Raw genomic sequence first — 19,977 nt, forward strand, 5'->3', positions numbered from 1 at the left:
CTGGGCAATGTGTCTACCTCCAGTTTTCTTTTTTTTTTATATAAGATTTTTATTAAGATTTTTACATTACAAAAAATAAAAACAAACAGAAAAAGGAAAAAAATCTTTCCATCACATTATTTTTCATTTACTTGTTTCTTGGACCTCCTCATACCTCTCTTTTTTGTATTCCAATTCAATTTATTAGCTCAGCAATTTGTTTCCCTCTTTATTCTACCCAAATCTTTATTCTTAAATTGTTGTGATCTTGAAATTTTACTTTTATAAACCCATTTTTTTCATATTCTTTTAACCCATTACAGCTAGAAACCTCTCAATTTTAATCCAACATTATTCTAAAGTTCATTAATTTTACAATATCTCTGTAAATAATCTTTAAATTTCTTCCAATCTTCTTCCACCGACTCTTCCCCCAGATCTCGGATCCTGCCGGTCATTTCCGCCAATTCCATATAGTCCATGACCTTCATCTGCCATTCTTCCAAAGTGGGTAGATCTTGTGTCTTCCAATATTTTGCAATAAGTATTCTTGCTGCTGTTGTGGCATACATAAAGAAAGTTCTATCCTTCTTTAACACCGATTGGTCAACTATGCCCAGAAGAAAGGCCTCTGGTTTCTTCAAGAAGGTATATTTAAATACCTTTTTCAGTTCATTATATATTGTCTCCCAGAAAGCCTTAATCCTTGGGCACGTCCACCAAAGGTGAAAGAATGTGCCTTCATTTTCTTTACATTTCCAACATTTATTATCAGGCAAATGATAAATTTTCACAAGCTTGACCGGGGTCATGTACCACCTATAAATCATTTTCATAATATTCTCTCTTAAGGCATTACATGCCGTGAATTTGATACCTGTGGTCCACAACTGTTCCCAGTTTTCAAACTATCAGCCTTTACATAAGACCTTTCAGGTCTGGATAACAATGGCATGAACAGGTATAGGAGGCCCATTGAAATGAGCCCATCTCGCTTCTTAGCATGGGCAGGATAGGTTGTGCTTGTGCAAATACCTATTACCAGAAAACAATTTCAGGCACTGTATTGCTGCATCTGGTCTTGCACCTGTGATCTGGGGTTTGCAGCTGCTTGGTCAGAGCTAGGGACGACACAGTAGGTCAGTGGTTCGAGCCCACCCAGGGATGGCTGTGGGCAGGGTTCCTGTACTGCAGGGTTTGGACTTGATGACGCACAGGGGTCCCTTTGCAGTTCTATGGTTTCCAGTTTCTGTGGGAGAATCCAACAGCAGGCGGATCAAAACAAGTAAGAAGTTCTCTAGTGGAACATGTTGGAAACAGCTAAGTATGGGAGTATTTTGCTAGCTGGCTCAAGAGTACTTGTGAGTTCTGTTACTGAAAAGACAGTTTTGTGGCACATTAGAATGTGAGCACTGCAACGCACTAGCAGTGCACCTTTTTCAGTCACACACAAGAGGGTTTCAGAGAAGATGCTGCTTAGCCCCTCGGCTGGAAAACCAGTGCATGGTGGACTTCGGTCAGGAGGGCATGCTATGAACATACAGATTAAGGACACAGCCACACCATTTATTCCCCCAAAGAACAGTTGACTATCCCCCCCCCCAAGAATTATGGGAACTGTAGTTTGCTGTGGGTGCTGGGAATTGTAGCTCTGGCAGGGGGTGAAGTACAATTCCCAAGATTCTTTGGGGAAAGTATTGTGCCTTGAATGTATGGGATGGAAGTGACCATAGATGAGCTCGTTTAACAGGGGTAGGAACCCCAATAGACCAAACTCTCATCCCTGTAGAGGGGAAATGGGGCCAGTCGCAAGTCAGCTGATCACACATTCAAATCCAGCATTGGGGCCAAAGGGGAGCTGTATCTGGCATATTCTCAGAAATGCCTGAAGAAGGCAATACTGTGGTGTCCTAGTCCAGACTAGGGAATGTGGCCCTCCATCCCTCTCTATCTGGCTCTCAGAACTCTGACTTGGCCAAGCTTCCTCTTCCCACTCCTCCCTGAGTGCTTTTGCCTGGCTGAAATGTGATGGTGAGCTGCCCTAAGGCCTCTTTTTCCTTGGTTGGAGGATAGAGAGAGGGGCAAGTGCAGGCATCTCTGACTTCACTGTGCAGCTGCAAGGAAGCCTGTGGCACAAAGGTAAGTGACATCCATTGTCCTCCTGCCTCTGGACTGTCCTTGGCCTGCCTCTCTTGGGCCCAAGGAGACTCCCCACTCTGGCCGCCTCCTTCAAACGCTGGAGAAGGAGCTGCTCTGGTGTGACTAGTATTCTAGGTGGTGGAAAACACCATTTCACTCAACTGAGAGGGAGATTCAGAGAGGTGACATTTGCAGCATACTTTTAAAGCACTTTTATAAAGCACTTTTAACAGTCCTTTGTTAATTTTTTAAAAAAGAATATTTCATTTGGGGGAAAAATTAAAATGGAAATAAAGTGAATGGGTTTTTAAAAATAAATAAAAAGGGAGAGGGAAATGCATACATACTCTATATATGCAAACAGCTACAATGCTTATATAAGTATTATTATCCAAATACATACATGGTTATTTATAACCTACTATATATATTTTACTCAACTGATGGGAGGGAGATTCAGAAAGGTGACATTTGTAGAACACATTTAAAGCACTTTTATACCACTTGAAGAGTTCTTTGTTTAAAAAAAAATTAAGACTATTTGAGCTGAACAAAATGAAATGGAAATAAAAAGTGAATGGATTTTTTAAAAATAAAAAGGGGAGAAGCATATTATACCTCTATACAGTGCTTTTTTCTGAGGGGATGCAAGGGGTGCATACCCCTAAACATTTTGTGAGTCTAACAGGAGAAGAGTAAAAAAAATTATATATAAAAAAAAGTTTCTTCTCTACTACGGCGAACTCAGTTCTATGTATCTATGATTGGTCAGTTTCATTGTTTCCACCTCTGATGACAGCTTCCATTTCTTTCCCGGTAATTTTCTTGAGTCAAAATGAGAGTACCCCTAAACATTTTAAAGAAAAAATCACTGCCTCTATATATGCAAACAACTACAATTCCATATATGCTTTTATAAGTTTTATTATCCAAATACATACATGGTTATTTATAACCTACTATCTATCTATCTGCCTGGGACGTGGGTGGCGCTGTGGGTTAAACCACTGAGCCTAAGGCTTGCTGATCAGAAGGTTGGCGGTTCGAATCCCCGCGACGGAGTGAGCACCCATTGCTCGGTCCCTGCTCCTGCCAACCTAGCAGTTCGAAAGCACAAAGTGCAAGTAGATAAATAGGTACCGCTCCAGCGGGAAGGTAAACGGCATTTCCGTGTGCTGCTCTGGTTCACCAGAAGCGGCTTAGTCATGCTGGCCACATGACCCGGAAGCTGTACGGCCAATAAAGCGAGATGAGCGCCGCAACCCCAGAGTCGGCCACAACTGGACCTAATGGTCAGGGGTCCCTTTACCTTTACCTCTATCTATCTATCTATCTATCTATCTATCTATCTATCTATCATCTATCTATCTATCTATCTATCTATCATCTATCAACACATTCCAAATACTTGACCAATTGAACAGCCATGGAGAATCTTGGGGGCTGTAGGTTCTGACCTTACAGAGCAACCATTCCCAGCACCCTTAACAAACTACAGTTCCCAGCATTCTCAATGACTGCTAGAGCAGCACAATAGTGATTTAAATATATTGTTGCATGCCACCCCAATATCTGAGCCATGTGGGATTCCAGGCACTTATCCCAGGTTGGTGTTTCCTTGTATTAAGGGACAATGTGTAATATATGGTTTATTTACACATAAATACAACCTGAGCCTATGGTGGGGTTCACAGCATTAACAGCCCAAAAATGGGTCTTGCTTCTCTCTCTTGGTCCCAGCCTTGGATTCCAACAGAAATCGGGCCTGGCTCTGTCTCCTAGTTCTGCAGCCTGCCAGCCTCCAGCTCACATAACTCAACTCTCCAGTCTGGCCTTTGTCTTTCTACCAGCGAGCTCCTGTTTGCTGTCTGACACAGAGCCACTTCCTTTGTTACCTTAATGGGCCATACTTAGAAGGCCATGACATCACCAGCAAGCTAGCCTGGCTATTCCAGGAACTGAATCTGTTATGCAGGGGGGAAACTGCTCCTTTTCCCTTATGGCAGAGTGCTCAAACTTTTTTCAAAGAGGGCCAGATTTGATGACGTGAACATGCATGAGGGCCAACCAAAGTCATCAAGCTTTTTTTAGGATACTACCTCAGGACATATACTGCCATGGGGGCTGGATTAAATCGACCAGTGGGCTGGATTAGGCCCCTGAAGACATGCCTGCCTTATGGGGTACCCAAGAGCCCATATAGAGTCCTTTTGTAGGTTCTTTATCAGTAGGAGAAGATAACAGAGACCAACCAGAGAATATTGAGAAGCAAAGCAGCTAGTAAACCTGCTCTTTATTAAAGCTGTTGCTACAGGGTGCTCCCCACACACACATGGGGCGAGGGAGGGACCCCGAGCCATGGGTACAAGCCCTTATATAGACATTTTAAATTGCCCACCCTGGAGTCCAAGACCACCCCCAGAAACATCATACATACACCACAGAAGGGGTGTAGCCCAAGAGCACTCCCCAATACATCATACATACATACATCAGAGATGGGGGCGGACTACAACAGAAATCTGAGTGTGTTGGTTTTTCTCCTTTCTGGCAGGAAACCTGCTGATGGGTTTACCTGGCCATTCTTTTGTTACGATAACTACTTAATTCCTGAATCTAGATCACAGGTCACAAGGCTCACCCTATTCATACACAGACCTACCCTTAAAACAGGATTTGTGAACAAAGAGACAATGGGGACGATTCCCATTTCCTTTGACCTTGCAGAGAAATATTTGAGGTCATTTTGGGAGAGACAAAATGGTTTTGAAGCAAGAGTCCCTTAGACAATAAAATTTAATCAATGATTTGAGGAAAAATCACCTTTATTTTATATAGCTGTACAGCCAGTCCCCAGTCCCAATGGACTGAGGCAATGTATGCAATTCAGACCAGACTATTTATACACTTCGAAAGGCAAGCCCCTCATGACGTAGGAGCAATTAAAACCCAGCTTTTTTACTCAGGATGCACAGGATACAATTTGGCAATCAACCAATTCTGAAGACTCTGATCTTCAAACAGTCTTTCAACTTCCTCTAGTGGTTCAACTGGTCAGGTCAGGTGGGCTTAGTTCACTCACAGTTCACTCTTTACAAGTTCCTAGGCTGGGGCAGCGTAAACTTTTTACCTCTTGGGTGAACTGCAAATTACTGCAGAGGGAAAGTTTCCCTTTTCACATCCCTTTGTTTTCAAGCTTAGATACATCTGCAATCTTGGTTGTTTTCTGCTCAATTTAGTGGTTCAGAATAAATTCTATTTGGCTCTTCCTTCAGTTTCAGGACTTTTTCTGTGGGTTTCAGACATGTGGTTTGTATATTTATGTATGTGTTTGCTTGGTACATTTGTGAACATTTATTTATTTTATCTATTTTATCTTGGTACATTTGTGAACATCTATTGGTACATTTGTGAACATCTATTGGTACATTTGTGAACATCTATTGGTACATTTGTGAACATCTCCTGCCAACCTAGCAGTTCGAAAGCACATCAAAGTGCAAGTAGATAAATAGGTACCACTCCGACAGGAAGGTAAATGGCATTTCCGTGCGCTTCTCTGGCCACATGACCAGGAAAAACTGTCTGCAGACAAACGTCGGCTCCCTCGGCCAGTAAAGCGAGATGAGCGCCGCAACTCCAGAGTCGTCCGTGACTGGACTTAAAAGTCAGGGGGTCAGGGGTCCCTTTACCTTTAATTTTATATATAAGACCTTAAAATTCTCATAACAAATCCATACTGAATCCAGGAGTTAGGAGACTCAGGCATGCAGCCTACCCTCCCGCTCACAAACTCGTAGAATTGGGGTGACGAGCCTCACGGCCTCTTGGGCCTCCTGTCAAAAGCCTTTTTGGTATCTTACGACCACACTCCTAATGGAAGAGAGAGTTTTCTCAGCTGTGCAATTATGTTCAGGGACATTCTCCCTTGGATGGAACCATGCCAGTTTTGAACAAATGCACTTGATCCTGGTGGAGATGAAGTAACACAAGGTAGATAGTCCATTAGCCGGGGCCTTGAATATAATGTTTTGTGCCAGCCTTAATTGGAGAAAGAAGGGCGTAGCTTGCTGTTTCTAAGTAGTCCTGACCTCATGTTAAGATGTCTGAAATGTTTGCTGCATTCATTTCAGGCTGCCAAGGTCTCTTTCCCAAGCACTTCATTGTAGTAATGTTGCAAGCCAAGTCCCCCCCCCCCAAAAAAAAGAAAGGACTGACCCCTTTCGGCAGGAAAGTCACCAGAACCAGCTTTGCCTTACTGACTCAGCTGCTAATCCCTATTTCCTCCCTAAAACTTATGCTCCCAATCACAATTGTTGTTGTTGTTTAGTTGTTTAGTTGTGTCCGACTCTTCATGACCCCATGGAGCAGAGCACGCCAGGCACTCCTGTCTTCCACTGCCTCCCGCAGTTTGGTCAGGCTCATGTTTGTAGCTTCGAGAACACTGTCCCACCATCTCGTCCTCTGTCGTCCCCTTCTCCTTGTGCCCTCCATCTTTCCCAACATCAGGGTCTTTTCCAGGGAGTCTTCTCTTCTCGTGAGGTGGCCAAAGTATTGGAGCCTCAGCTTCACGATCTGTCCTTCCAGTGAGCACTCAGGGCTGATTTCCTTCAGAATGGGTAGGTTTGATCTTCTTGCAGTCCATGGGACTCTCAAGAGTCTCCTCCAGCACCATAATTCAAAAGCATGAATTCTTTGGTGATCAGCCTTCTTGATGGTCCAGCTCTCACTTCCATACATCACTACTGGGAAAACCATAGCTTTAACTATACGGATTCACAATTACCTCTTCCTTTAGGATTGGTTGATATAATTGACTAAAGGAACTGTGTAGAATTGTGCTGTAGCGTTTAGTTCACAATAAAAAAGAATGTTCAAAGCCATTTTATAATAGAGTTTTTCAGATGGTTTAATGAACGGAATTGAGTTTTTGTTCGTTTGTTGTTTGTGTGTTTTAATTTATAAGCTAAAAGACCATTGGCTCCGGCTGCTTGCCCACCCACCCACCAGGCCCTGGAAGAATTTGGCTGCTACCAGACTTGTTTCTTGATGCTTCCTTGTTGTGGAGAAAGATCACCACACTAAATGCCATTCGCACACGTCATTCCTTCGCGCTGTCCCTCTGACTTGACATCCCGCTGTCCTTGCAGGTTTTATCTTTTCTATGAAAAAAGGTGTGAGGCCAGTGTGCCGCCTCACAGCCTGTGTTGTGAACCCCTGGAAAACGAGGGGGAATTGCAGTGCAAAACTAATAGGGAAATGGCCACTTGGCACTATAGTCCAATACATTCCAGAAGTGGCTTTTATGTCATGTGAAAGCTCACATGTAATGTGCAAAATAAGAGTTAGGGAAACTTCAGGAAAATGGTATAAGCTGCAGTGGGAGATGCCTTGTGTTTTCAAACACTACTTTCCTCAAAATACAAAGTGGCATTAACAGGACTATGAACCAAGCAGCTTTTCTAAAGACTGGGATTCATGAGGCAATTCGGCAACACACAACTGAGGGAGCGGATCTTGGTGTCAATAATGGGGAGGGGGGCAGCAAGAGATGGGGAAATTCCCCAGAGGCCGGGGGGGGGCATGAGAAGCTGTGCAGCCAGAGAAGGGAGAGATTAGGCAAGAGAGCTTTTGCCTAAAGGCTAGAGGAGAAAAACAGAAGGTCAGTTAAACACATAGCTTTGAAACTGAACTATAGAATCATTTCAGTACAAATTCTTCACATAGGCAAAGTTTTGAAATCCTAAAGAGACAGATAAAAATACCCCTGAGGTAAAAAAAAACAAAAGCTGTATTTTTTTTTTAACATACCATTCTAAATATAACATACAATGAAGCGAAAACAACTTTAAATTCTCACATGGCAATTTAAAAATAATTTTCTCTTCAAAATTGAGGTCATCAGTACAAATCTTCATTGTCGCTGCTGAGGAGGATGGGATAGGCTGTTCCTATGTGCTGCCCGTGGCGGTAAACGACAATCTCCAGTTCGTATTCCTCTATTCTCACCCTCTGGCGCGTCACTCTTTCATTTGCTTGCAGAAAAATCACAGTATAAAGGGCAAACTCGAACTCGGGGCTGACGCCAATGAAGCTGCTGCCCACGGGCTTCACGAGCCATTTCCAGCTGAACTGGAGGCTTAAAACCTGGTCGTCCTCATCAGGCTGAAAGCAAAAACACAACACATTAGAACAGATACGCCTTTTAAATTACGACTGAATCAAACCAATGAGATTTCTGGGGCCAGGGAAGGAAGCCGGCGATGTTGCACCGCGGAAAGTGGGGGGTGGGTCTTGCTGGCACTTTCCCAGCTGAGCATGGCAGCAAAGCCCATCTCCCTGAATGCTCAGATGAAGTGAAGCCATTGGTTGTGGGGGGGGGTGGAATTAGGGGGGAAACACATGTAAATGTAATGCATCATGTCTAAAATCCACTTAGGATGTGCAAGCCTTGGATCTGGGGCTGGACGAGGGCCCATAAACCGACTCTGAGTCCTGGCAAGATGGAGGTGCTGTGGGTCGGTGGCTCCTGAGTCCAGGCACTTGGCACCTCCACCCACAGAAGACTCTTCTTCTTTCAATAAGGCTTTTAAGCTGAAATCTTTCCCAGTCTGCATCTGTCCTGGAATTGTTGAGAAGGGGTGGAGTTAAAGTAAGTGGTTGTGTTTGCTTGTGCTGCTGTCCTCCTCTCCTCCTTCCTACTGTATGTGTCCCCTAAATCTGCTTTGAAGGGTTGGGGGGTCCCAGAATAGGTTTAGGGGGCACAAAAGTTGACTGGAAATTGTTCCCCATGCTGCGCATGCCCTGTTTCGCACCCCATTGAATTCCACCCAAGATGTTTTTCTTTCTTATCGCTTGCCACCCTGGGCTCCTTTGGGAGAAAGAGCAGGATGGATATTGAATGAATGAATGACAGAGGAATCTGATGCAAGTATAAACCAAGAGAAATCAGAAGCTAAATGCTTAGCAGGCTTCTAGCTGAAGACGCTCTGGGTTTTTAAAAGAACTCTTCGAATATCACGTCCTACGTGTGTTGCTTATTTGCTAACCCAGGCGTAGATTTGTGCACATAAACAGTTGCAGAATGTGCTGTATATTACACACATACACATACATACACACACACACACACAGAGAGAGAGAGAGAGAGAGAGAGAGAGAGAGAGAGAGAGAGAGAGAGAATTGTTTCTTACCCTGTTTTTGTTCTTCCTGGCTACATAGCCCTTGTAGTCAATGTGCCTAAGTTTTTCTTGAAGGTAAAACTGCACCCAGTTGTGCAGTCCCAGGATTTCTTTACCTCGCTTAGTTTCCCCAACAAATACATGTTCGAATCCGCAAGAGTCAGGTCTGCAAAGCAAATCATTTGGGGTTGGGGGTTGAGTGGGGAAAGGAAAAGTATTGTTCAAGGACAGACAGATAGAATCTGATATTTTCACTGTGCCGTGATGTTACACGTTTACGTAGCTGGTTGTACAAGGGATATGTTGTACAGTGTACACATTCAAAGAACATCCGCAATGTCTATCATTTCTGGGGATGTTTGAATATCTGCCCTTGACAAAAGCTGAGGGGAAAACATTCAGTTGGGCTAACATAAATGCCATGTGTTGGACTGGAATTATTAATTTTGAGATACAAGTGACCCTGCTATCTGTTGCATTTAAACCATAGAACTTGGGGGAGCCAATTTTATTCGATGTTGTGTTTTTCAATGTCGCTTAATCTGGTTTGAATATTGCAATAAATATATTGCTCACTTGAATTATAAAAGAGTTCCAAGTCAATACCAATAGATCTGATTTTGCTGTGTATGAGTTGGAACCATCTGGATTTATGAGTCCTTAAGTAAGTCAGAGAGCAGATTGGCAAAAGCTCTTGCACTTGCACTAAGAACATCTAAAGAGCCCTGTTGGAACAGACCAAGGATCCCAATAATAATCATAATCATAATCATAATCATAATTTATTATTTCTACTCCGCCCATCTGGCTGGGTTTCCCCAGCCACTCTGGGCATCTTTCAACAGAACATTAAAAACAGAATGAAACTTCAAACACTAAAAACTTCCCTAAACAGGGCTGCCTTCAGATGTCTTCTAAAAGTCAGATAGCTGCTTATTTCCTTCACATCTGAAGGGAGGGTGTTCCACAGGGCGGGCGCCACTACCGAGAAGGCCCTCTACCTGGTTCCCTGTAACCTCACTTCTAGGATAGCTGTTTATTTCCTTGACATCTCTACTTTTCCATGTAAACATAGAAGATTGATATCCTCCTACAGAGTGTATTTTCTTACTCTTTAGGTCCGAGTTGCAAAGTCTGTACAATATTTGGATATTACATCATTCAAGCTATGGTAGAGTCTATTAAAAATCAGCCATACCCTTTTCCTCCATCCCTGGAGTAGAGGTGAAACCAAATAGCATAGAGCTGAGACTTGAAATCCTTCAGATCTGGTTTAGTCCAGGTTTTTTTAACTAAATATTGATGGGTAAGCTGGAAGAGATGAAATTGACATGAATTGGGGGGGGGGTGTTAAAATCTTAACATATACCTCGAGTTTCAGAGTGTTTGCAGAGTTTCCTGCAGAAGAAAGGTTCAGAAGGTTTCTGGGAAAACAAGACTGAGAGTGAAGTCTCACATATTTATGGGAATCAGAGATCTGTAAAAGACAGTCCCTTAGCAGAGAGGAATTGTTGTTTGACACAGTCATGATTCACTCCTTCTCTAATGTCAGTGATCTCTTTAGCCGAGGCAGAGTTAAGACATGCTGAGGTTCTAAGCTATGTCAAGCTCTAACAGAAAGGACAGTGAAAACAATAAAGAGTATGTTTTCCCTGTTTCCTTTATTTTTTAACCAATTATTAAGACTTGAAACTGACAAGAAGAAAAAAGTACTTAGAGACTCCTCACAATCTGAGGCAATGAACTATAGCTTACTTAGATGGAACTAACCTGTAAGTAAATTTTTGATTGGCTATAGACAGTACCGGATTTAAAGACACACTGACTATAGCTCACTTAGTTTTCCTTTAAATCCAGTACTGTCTATAGCCAATTAAAAATTTACTTACAGGTTAGTTCCATCTTCTTAACATGTCAAAAGAGCAAAAATGTTTTAACTAGATGCAGCATTTTAAACATGAGCTTAACTTTTGGGTGCTTATTCAAAAACAAAGCCCAGGATAGATAGATAGATAGATGATAGATAGATAGATAGATAGATAGATAGATAGATAGATAGATAGAGATAGATAGATAGATAGATAGATAGATAGATAGATAGATAGATAGATAGATAGATAGATAGATATAGATGATAGATAGATAGATAGATAGATAGATAGATAGATAGATAGATGATAGATAGATAGATAGATAGATAGATAGATAGATAGATAGATGATAGATAGATGATAGATAGATAGATGATAGATAGATAGATGATAGATAGATAGAGATAGATAGAGATAGATAGAGATAGATAGATTATATATATATATATATATATATATATATATATTCATTTATAATTAGTTTCATATATATTAGGTACATTTAGGTTGCAGAATCCCAGGACCTCTAATGGGCACTGGTGCTGCTGAACTAAAGCAAAATACAGGCATTCCTACCACTCCTGTACTCACTTTCATCACTTCAGTTTCTAACAGTGCATCGAGAAAGCGGTTATTTTCAGCTATTTCCTCTGCCGTCACCAGCTCTGCCATACCAGTTGATGTCTCGTAGTTGTCCAGTAGGGAGATAAAGGCTATAAGAAGAAATATATCCCTCAGATTAATTCAGTATGTGGGAAGAAAGAGAAGTTTCATTTATGTTCCTTACGCAGTGGGCACAGTGTTCAAATACCAATTTATGTGTGGACTCTCTTATCACTCGGGCTGCATCCACACAAGGGCGTCTTACCCATAGATGCTAGTGGCACGGGGTGCCAGGGCGCCAAGTTCTGGAGGGCGCCAGTGAAGAGGCGGAGGCTGGATGCGGCACCTCCTGGCATCAGCTCACCACCCTTGCCCGCGTCTGTCATGCCGCGCCGAAGCAGTGCCGCGTCCGGAGCCTCCGTCTGCCATGGCCACCGTGGCACGAAGCAGCCAGCTGCGCCGGGAGGCGCCGCATCCAGCCTCCGCCTCTTCCCCGCTGGAGGAGCCGCCCTCCAGCCGCTGCCTGCCTCCTCCAGCCCTGCCAACAGCGCCGTCCTCCCTAAAAAAACTCTGGGAAACGGGGGGGGGGCGGCAGAGGGAGCTTTGTACCACGGCGCCGGATATGCTTAAGAGAGCCCTGCATCCACACAATACATTTAAAGAACACTGCCCCCCGCCCGAGAATCCTGGGGTGCTGGGAATGATAGCTCTGTGAAGGGTAAACTACGGTTCCCAATATTTTTTTTTGGGGGGGGAAGTAATGTATTTTAAAGGTGCAGTGTGGATTCAGCCATTGTCTTATGCCACATGCCCTAAGTAAAAAGTTTGCCTATGAGTTGCAAGGGACTAGGGCCATCGGAAAAAAGGGGCCTTTGGGCTATGGTTGCAAACTTTAAGTGCTATAAGCAGGACTAGGTGTTTACTGTACAGCACGTAGCACACTCTGTGAGAAAGATCCCAGAAATTTCCACTCCCATACAGTGGCATGACTCAGGGCTCCTCCACTGCTTTCAGTGAAAACCTTCTCTTTTATTTTTGCCTTGTAAGTGGAACTCCCCCTGCTCCTGGTGTGTGTGTGTGTTAGGGGATGTGAAAGTGTGGGCCATGGGATGCAAGGTTTCTGTTTGTGGGAAAATAAAATCCTGTGATCTTCCGACTAGAATAAACCAGCTACTTGAAGTATGCAGCCGTGTTTCGTAACAGGCAAATCTCATGTGTATTTTTCCTGCACACACCCACTAATAAAACGTATGTTAAAGTGATTTGCTACCGACTGAATATATCAGAGGCTCTCCTAATTTGTAACTCTACTGGTATGGTTATATTTATATATGGGCTTATTTATATCGTTTTAATTGGCATGGTTTTCTCCAAAGAATCCTGAGAATTGTAGTTTGGCTGTTTGGGCAATCTCATAGCTCCCCCTCTCCCGGAGTCTGGGTTTTTGCTAATGAAAATCAACATTAATAATAAATTAATAAATAATAATAAAATTTTATTTATACCACGCCCTTCCCAGTTTAAAAACCGGGCTCAGGGCGGCTAACGGCAATTATAAAACATTAATTAAAATGTGGCTTAAAAACAGCATAAAATACAACATAAATGCAGCATCAATGACAATAAAATTTAAAAATTCAGGGGTCATGGGGGGGGGTAATTAGTAAACACCAAATGATCACCAGGGCTAACTGGCCAAGTTGGTCCTACTAGGGCCAGCAAGAAGACCAGGAAAGAGTTTAAATGTGGGGTCCCAGAAGGGTTTCTTCATAGAAGAGGAAAGGGAAAAGGGAATAGAGGATCAAGCTAATTCAAATTGAAGGCCAGGCAGAATAGCTCTGTCTTACAGGCTTGATGGAGGTCATGGGTCCCTTTACCTTTACCTTTACCTTTACAGGCCCGACGGAAGAAGGTTAAATCCTGATGGGCCCTAGTCTCATGGGACAGAGCATTCCACCAGGTTGGAGCCATCACTGAAAAGGCCCTGGCCCTGGTGGAGGATAGTCTGGCTTCCTTAGGGCCCGGGACCTTTAAGCTGTTATTATTCAGGGACCTTAGGGTCCTCTATATTAAATATATCCCTCGAATGGAAGAAGGGTGTGTTGTACAGTTAAACTTCAAGGGAGGAGCCTTACTTGAATAAGTTTCCGTGTTCTTCAGACGTTGCTCATTTACGCTGCAAAACAACGGTTCAGAAGCGCTGTCTCTGGCCGCATTACTGCCCTGCGGTATATAGCCAGCTTTCCCCTGTAAGCAAAACGTGGTACTATGATGGATGTGTGCTGCAGTTTTAGGTGAGGCATCTGAAAAGTTATTTTGCTTGTTGACTCCAGCCCCTGACAAACTTAGGTTATGGGGGGAAATGTAAAATACAGATAATAACTCCCCGTATCTTTTACGTAAGCTCAGCTCATATGCTTTACTCACATGTTCCTATGTGGCAAGAAGCCCAGCCTACAGGCTCACAAGGTTTCAGCACAGGTGTCTACAAGGAAGGAGCCTTCAGTGGCACGGCTGAATGCGCAAAATGCCCTCTCTGCGGATGTTCACACCATATGCACAGACACCAGAGGGTGGGGATAGTCGGATAGGGTGGGTCTTCCTGGCACGGCCAATGCTCACTTTTTGGGAGAACACAGGAGAGCTAAGCATAGCGACACATATAACTGATACCTGTAAGGAAATGGTATAGTCTTTTCCAGGCACAAAGCGGTTCACATCAGCATCCCAGAGCTCATTGAAAAGCTTGGAGAGTTCGTGATTCAAAATCTGCCTGCAAATAAACATAGGCAGAGAAGCGGGGGGTTTTTCAAAATCAAACACAAACATAGATCATATAGCCAATTCCTGGCTTGGGGAGAGCAATGGCGAGTAGTTGGTGGAGCACACAGAGAGGACTACCCTGCCCCAAGGGCTATTTCACACAGGCTGCTCTCGTGGGGTGAACCACCGTGGGTTTGCCCCCCTCCTGCAGCCCAGCAGCAGTGACACTTCTGCACCCTTTCAAGGCCTCCCTTCAAAAGCAGAGAAGGAAACCAAAAGCACCCCATCAGGAGCTGTGCAAATGTGCTGAAAGGGCTTTTTCATGCTTATGCAGAATCAGCTATATTTGGAAACAGGAAATGCAGAGAACGAATGATAAGCTCAACTGAGTCTAAACTCTTTTACTCTGCTCTTAACTCCTATCCTTTGGCTCAAAATATATTCCTCAATATGGCTTTCTTTTTTCTTTTTTGCAATTGGCAACCTCATTTGCCAATTAGCTGTGCCTCATTCCACTTATGGTTTCTTGCAGCCTGCATGAACTTAGAGCCTTGTTGACAACCAAGCAGCCAGTTCAGACTTCGTGTCAGAAACATGGGAGCAACAGAGGTGCAGACCCTCTCCCCCACCCCCCGGAGCAGAGCCTTGTCTGGACATCAGCCCCGAAGACTTTTCGTAGCTAGGACAAGGAATTGTGCCAGGAGACCAGTCGTGAGGAACCTCTCATCTGTGGGCCAAATTAGGCCCACCACACTTGTGAGGTTGTACCGCCAGACCACTTCTGGTGAGCCAGGCATGCCTTTCCTGTACCGGACATTTAAGCCAGTAGCATTACAAAATCATTCAAACACTGATGGGAATTGAATTTTTCTTTGATGCCACAGCTTGAAGCTTAAGCCTGCTGACATCATATGATGGCAGGGGATTGACAGGAGGGTAGCTCTGCCCACTTGTCAATGTTGCCTGCAAAACGTTGGCCTTCCAGCAACCAGAGGGGTCTGCCCAAGACTAAGAAGCCTGACACAATGAACAGGCCTCTTCTTCACTTCCACAGACCTGTTTCCAATCTCCAAATTCACTAGAGGCCCATCAAACATGGGGTGTATTATTTGCCATATGAACTCTGGTGCATCCTTTTCATGGGCATCAAATATGGCACTGTGAATGTTCCTTCCAGTCTAGCATAACCTCTTTGCCAGCTTTTATCATCAGTCAGATTAAGGTGCATACAACAATATTTTCTCTCAGAATGTGAGAAATTCGTATTTTAGGCAAATGTGTGAAACCTCATTCCCGCCACCCCACCCCCACCCCAGTGACACCATCTAAAAGTACAGGAAGAACTGAGAACTTTGAGGGGAGGCAGAATCAGAAATGGTGAGTACCAACTTTGGACAGCTTTTGCAAACCCAAGTATAGAATTCTCACTCCCCAACTAACTTCATGGTTTTCTCTGACTCACATATATAATGACTTTTCACTCATGTGAAAACAATTCTCATTGAGCTGCAGTCCCATAGGCAGAATATAGAATTATTTCAATTTAAAGTGTTGCTGTTGACCGTTAAAGCCCTAAACGGCCTCGGCCCAGTATACCTGAAGGAGCATCTCCACCCCCATCATTCTGCCTGGACGCTGAGGTCCAGCTCCGAGAGCCTTCTGGCGGTTCCCTCACTGCGAGAAGCAAAGCTACAGGGAACCAGACAGAGGGCCTTCTCGGTAGTGGCACCCGCCCTGTGGAACGCCCTCCCATCAGATGTCAAAGAGATAAACAACTACCTGACATTTAGAAAACATCTGAAGGCAACCCAGTTCAGGGAAGTTTTTAATGTGTGACATTTTGATGTATTTTTAATCTTTGTTGGAAGCCGCCCAGAGTGGCTGGGGAAACCCAGCCAGATGCGTGGAGTACAAATAATAAATTAATATTAATATTAATTTGTGGGGTGATATATTCAGAATCATGACAAGACTATAAATACACACACACACACACACACACACACACACACACACCATTGCTTCCTTTTCTTGCTATTAATTTTTTACTGGTGTCCCTACAGTGGAATGTTGACTCCATTTCTAGTACAATCTTATACATGTCAACTCAAAGGCAAATTCCCAAGTAAGCATGTATAGAATTTGAGCCTTCCAGGACAACTTTAGCAGCATAAGGAATCAAGAGACAGGCACAAAAGGTCATGATAATCTGAAAGACAAAAAGGAGTGTGGCCAGATGTTCCAATGGCACATCTTCTACAAATGCTAAAAATAAGTTTGACTTAAAATACTGTACACCTGCCTTGGTCTAATTGTTTAAATAAGGAAGAACAATAATTTACCTATTGACTTACCACACAGAAACAATCAGCTCTTGTCCAGATTTGCCACAGCATAAACCCAGCTTTGTGCAAGCAAGTTGCAAATTGCAGGGAGGAAAACTGATGACAAAAAGAGGGACACCCTAACCCTAATCCAGGGGTAGCCAATGAGATGTCTTCCAGATGCTGTTGGACTACAACTCCCATCATCCCTGACCATTGGCCAAGTTGCCTGCAAGCTGGAATCCAAAAATATCTGAAGGTCACTGTTGGTTACCCCAGCAATAATGACACACGGCGTAGATATTGCATGAGGCTCTGAAATGCATTTTTAAGTGTCTAACGTGAAAATGTTCCCAATCTCTAGGATGTTGTGAAGAAAGACTCTCCTGAGACCATTGCAAACTTGAAAGAAATGTGCTGAGGTCCCTAGGTGCGCTTTAGCTAACAACAAAAAGAACTACAACCACATCATTAAGATTTGCTCTGTGACCATGAGATCGTAATGGTAAATAAGAAAGTGAAACCTTCTTCTTCCCAAATAGCCCTTGCAGGGGAAAAAAGTAGTCTCCTTCTCTGGAGGATTTATTTATTTTGGAACTTAATATTACTTTCAAATTTCATTTCTTCTTTTTCAAACAAAGGAAGCTTAAACAGTTTTGAGATTCCAGGAAACGGAATCCCATCATTCTGTTAAAACAAGTTACATTCTTGTCTGATAAAAAGTGTTTGCAGTAAAATCCCACAAATAGCTTTACAAACTGTATTGACTTCTTTTTCTATGGCACTTGCAATCAACCTCCCCTTAAAAACAATATAATCAGCTCTTTTGCCTATAATTTTCCATACAATTGTACCTAGATACTGCCTTTTAAGCGGAACAAAAGAGTTGCATCCTTAATTCTGTGCTGGGTTGCAGCCTGAAACCTTCAAATTTAGTCCCCAAATCTTGATTAAATATCTAGACTGCAGGCTCTTGTGCTTCTAGATGAGACACAACATTTGCTGAATGACACAACAGGCCAATCTTTGCAAGGGAAACAATTGATTTTCTGTGAATATTGCTGGCCTATCAATGAACTCCTCTTGAAACCATTGTTTGAATTCAGCAAATGACACAATAAAAACCCTGCTCTGTCTATAAAGAATGAAAGTCTTCCTTAATAACTTGATGGACAGCAATCCTGCGCTTATCAGCTCAGAGGTCTCAGTGATTTCAACAGAATTGCAGCTTGTGTGGTGTCATATTTGCACCACTGAGCAGATAGTAAACTATAAATTGTTGAGTAAGTTGGAGAAAAGCTCCCCCTCTCAGAAAGTGCATTTCTTCTTTCTGGAAAATTACTGCCAGAGTATAAACACTGGAAGCTGGCAGATAGAAGGCTTGTTTCAGCATAAGAGTTCTAAAACCCTAAGATCTACTTTGCAAAAAGCCACAACAGATTTTTCTTTTCTTTTAATAATAATAATAATAATAATAATAATTTCTTCTTTTAATAAAACATGATATTATTTTGCCTTTAAAGCTCTTTATAAACACCTGTAAGATTTCTTAACATTCAATGTTTCAGCCATGGTTACTGGCTCTAAATAAATGCCTAAGTGCTCTGTGACTGTACTTTAATTTCCTCCCGTTTCAGCCTTGTTGACTGAACTGTAACTGTAACAATTAATAGTACTATTCTATAAACAGAGCTGCACTTGGCTAGGGAAAATGAAACTTCAGTTTAATTGTACAGTACACACAACATAGAAGTTAAGTAAACCGTCTGTTATAGCTAGGGAATACAATTTGCATTTGCTAAGCGTAAGATGATTTGCTGGCGCTTATCAGAGACATTGCTACCTAGGATATAGTTTGTAAGTGCATTGCATGCTGATTAGATAATAAATCTACACTTTTCCAAGTGTCCCTGGGACCATACCTGTGATTCTTCAAGCTTGAGTTGTTCCCAGTGCACAGGGCGGCAGCGTAATGCCAAAACATGCAACCCTCTCTTACCTTTGAGCCATGTTGCCTATATGCTGTTTTTCTCCCCCAAGCAAACTGACTCACAGTGAGCTGAATGCCCGGTTTCACTTCCAAAGCCCTTTTGAAGCAGCCCTGGACCTTTGCACTGCCTCCAGCCTGGTTACCGGGAGCTGCCTCTCAAGGTGATTGGCAGAGTAAGGAAGTTGTAGAAAGGGACACGTTGCAAAGAGAAGGAAGTAAACTGAATGAACCTGAGGGTTGGGCAAACAGTGACAATATGTGTTCTCTTCCAGGTTCCCACCAGATAGACAGAAACACATCAACAGGAGCTAAAATGACTCACGTTGAGCTTCAGAGCATTTCCTATTATTATAGATGCATTCGGTGGTGCTGTGGTCTAAACCACTGAGCCTCTTGGCTTGCTGATCGGAAGGTTGGTGGTTCGAATCCCCGTGATGTGGTGAGCTCCCATTGTTCGGTCCCAGCTCCTGCCCACCTAGCAGTTCGAAAGCACGTCAAAGTGCAAGTAGTTAAATAGGTACCGCTCCGGCGGGAAGATAAATGGCATTTCCATGCGCTGCTCTGGTTCGCCATAAGCGGCTGAGTCATGCTGGCCACATGACCCGGAAGCTCCCTCGGCCAGTAAAGAGAGATGAGCGCCACAACCCCAGAGTCGGTCACGACTGGACCTAATAGTCAGGGGTCCCTTTACCTTTAAGCTATAAGGCAGAAGCTATAAAGGAAGGCAGGAAGACAGTTAATGTGCCTATCTAACCTGGTGGAGAGGTTTGTTTGTTTGTTTGTCTGTCTGTCTGTTTGTTTGTTTGTTTAAATCATTTTTGACAAGGCTCCCAGAGTGGCTTGAAAGAGATCAATAAGTAGGAGAAAACTGGATGTGAGATGGTTAGACTAGACACAACAGCGTCTGCCTGAAGAGAAGTGGCAGTCTGCCTCACTTTTGACTGCTATGGTGATCCATTCTCTCCTGAAAATTGTTTGCTTTTTTATTAGTTATTGCATAACTGGCAAAAAAACCACAAGGCACCGTATTAAAGCATACCATTAAAAAGAACAATAAATATTTTTTATTTAAAACAGAGAGAGAGAGAGAGAGAGAGAGAGAGAGAGAGAGAGAGAGAGAAAACCCT

The 19,977-nt window shown here is 43.1% G+C and overlaps 1 protein-coding gene and 1 long non-coding RNA gene across 2 annotated transcripts in view; both read right to left on the reverse strand.

Moving 5' to 3' along the window:
* The window catches only part of LOC310763617, a 288,221-nt gene that overhangs the window by 199,534 nt on the left and 68,710 nt on the right, over window positions 1–19,977 (reverse strand). The gene's annotated exons all lie outside the window — the stretch shown is intronic.
* Window positions 7,060–19,148, reverse strand: LOC310763534 (poly(U)-specific endoribonuclease-like). The gene is made up of 7 exons (XM_083615998.1): window positions 18,860–19,148; window positions 14,447–14,546; window positions 13,909–14,020; window positions 11,762–11,883; window positions 10,498–10,610; window positions 9,312–9,465; window positions 7,060–8,283 (listed from the first exon to the last, which is right to left on the reverse strand). The coding sequence occupies exons 1-7, from the start codon at window positions 18,868–18,870 to the stop codon at window positions 8,020–8,022; spliced, it is 876 nt and encodes a 291-aa protein (XP_083472124.1). The 5' UTR covers window positions 18,871–19,148; the 3' UTR covers window positions 7,060–8,019.

This window comes from Podarcis filfolensis, assembly GCF_964270895.1.
Source record: "Podarcis filfolensis genome assembly, chromosome: 5".
Taxonomy (NCBI): Eukaryota; Metazoa; Chordata; class Lepidosauria; order Squamata; family Lacertidae; genus Podarcis; species Podarcis filfolensis.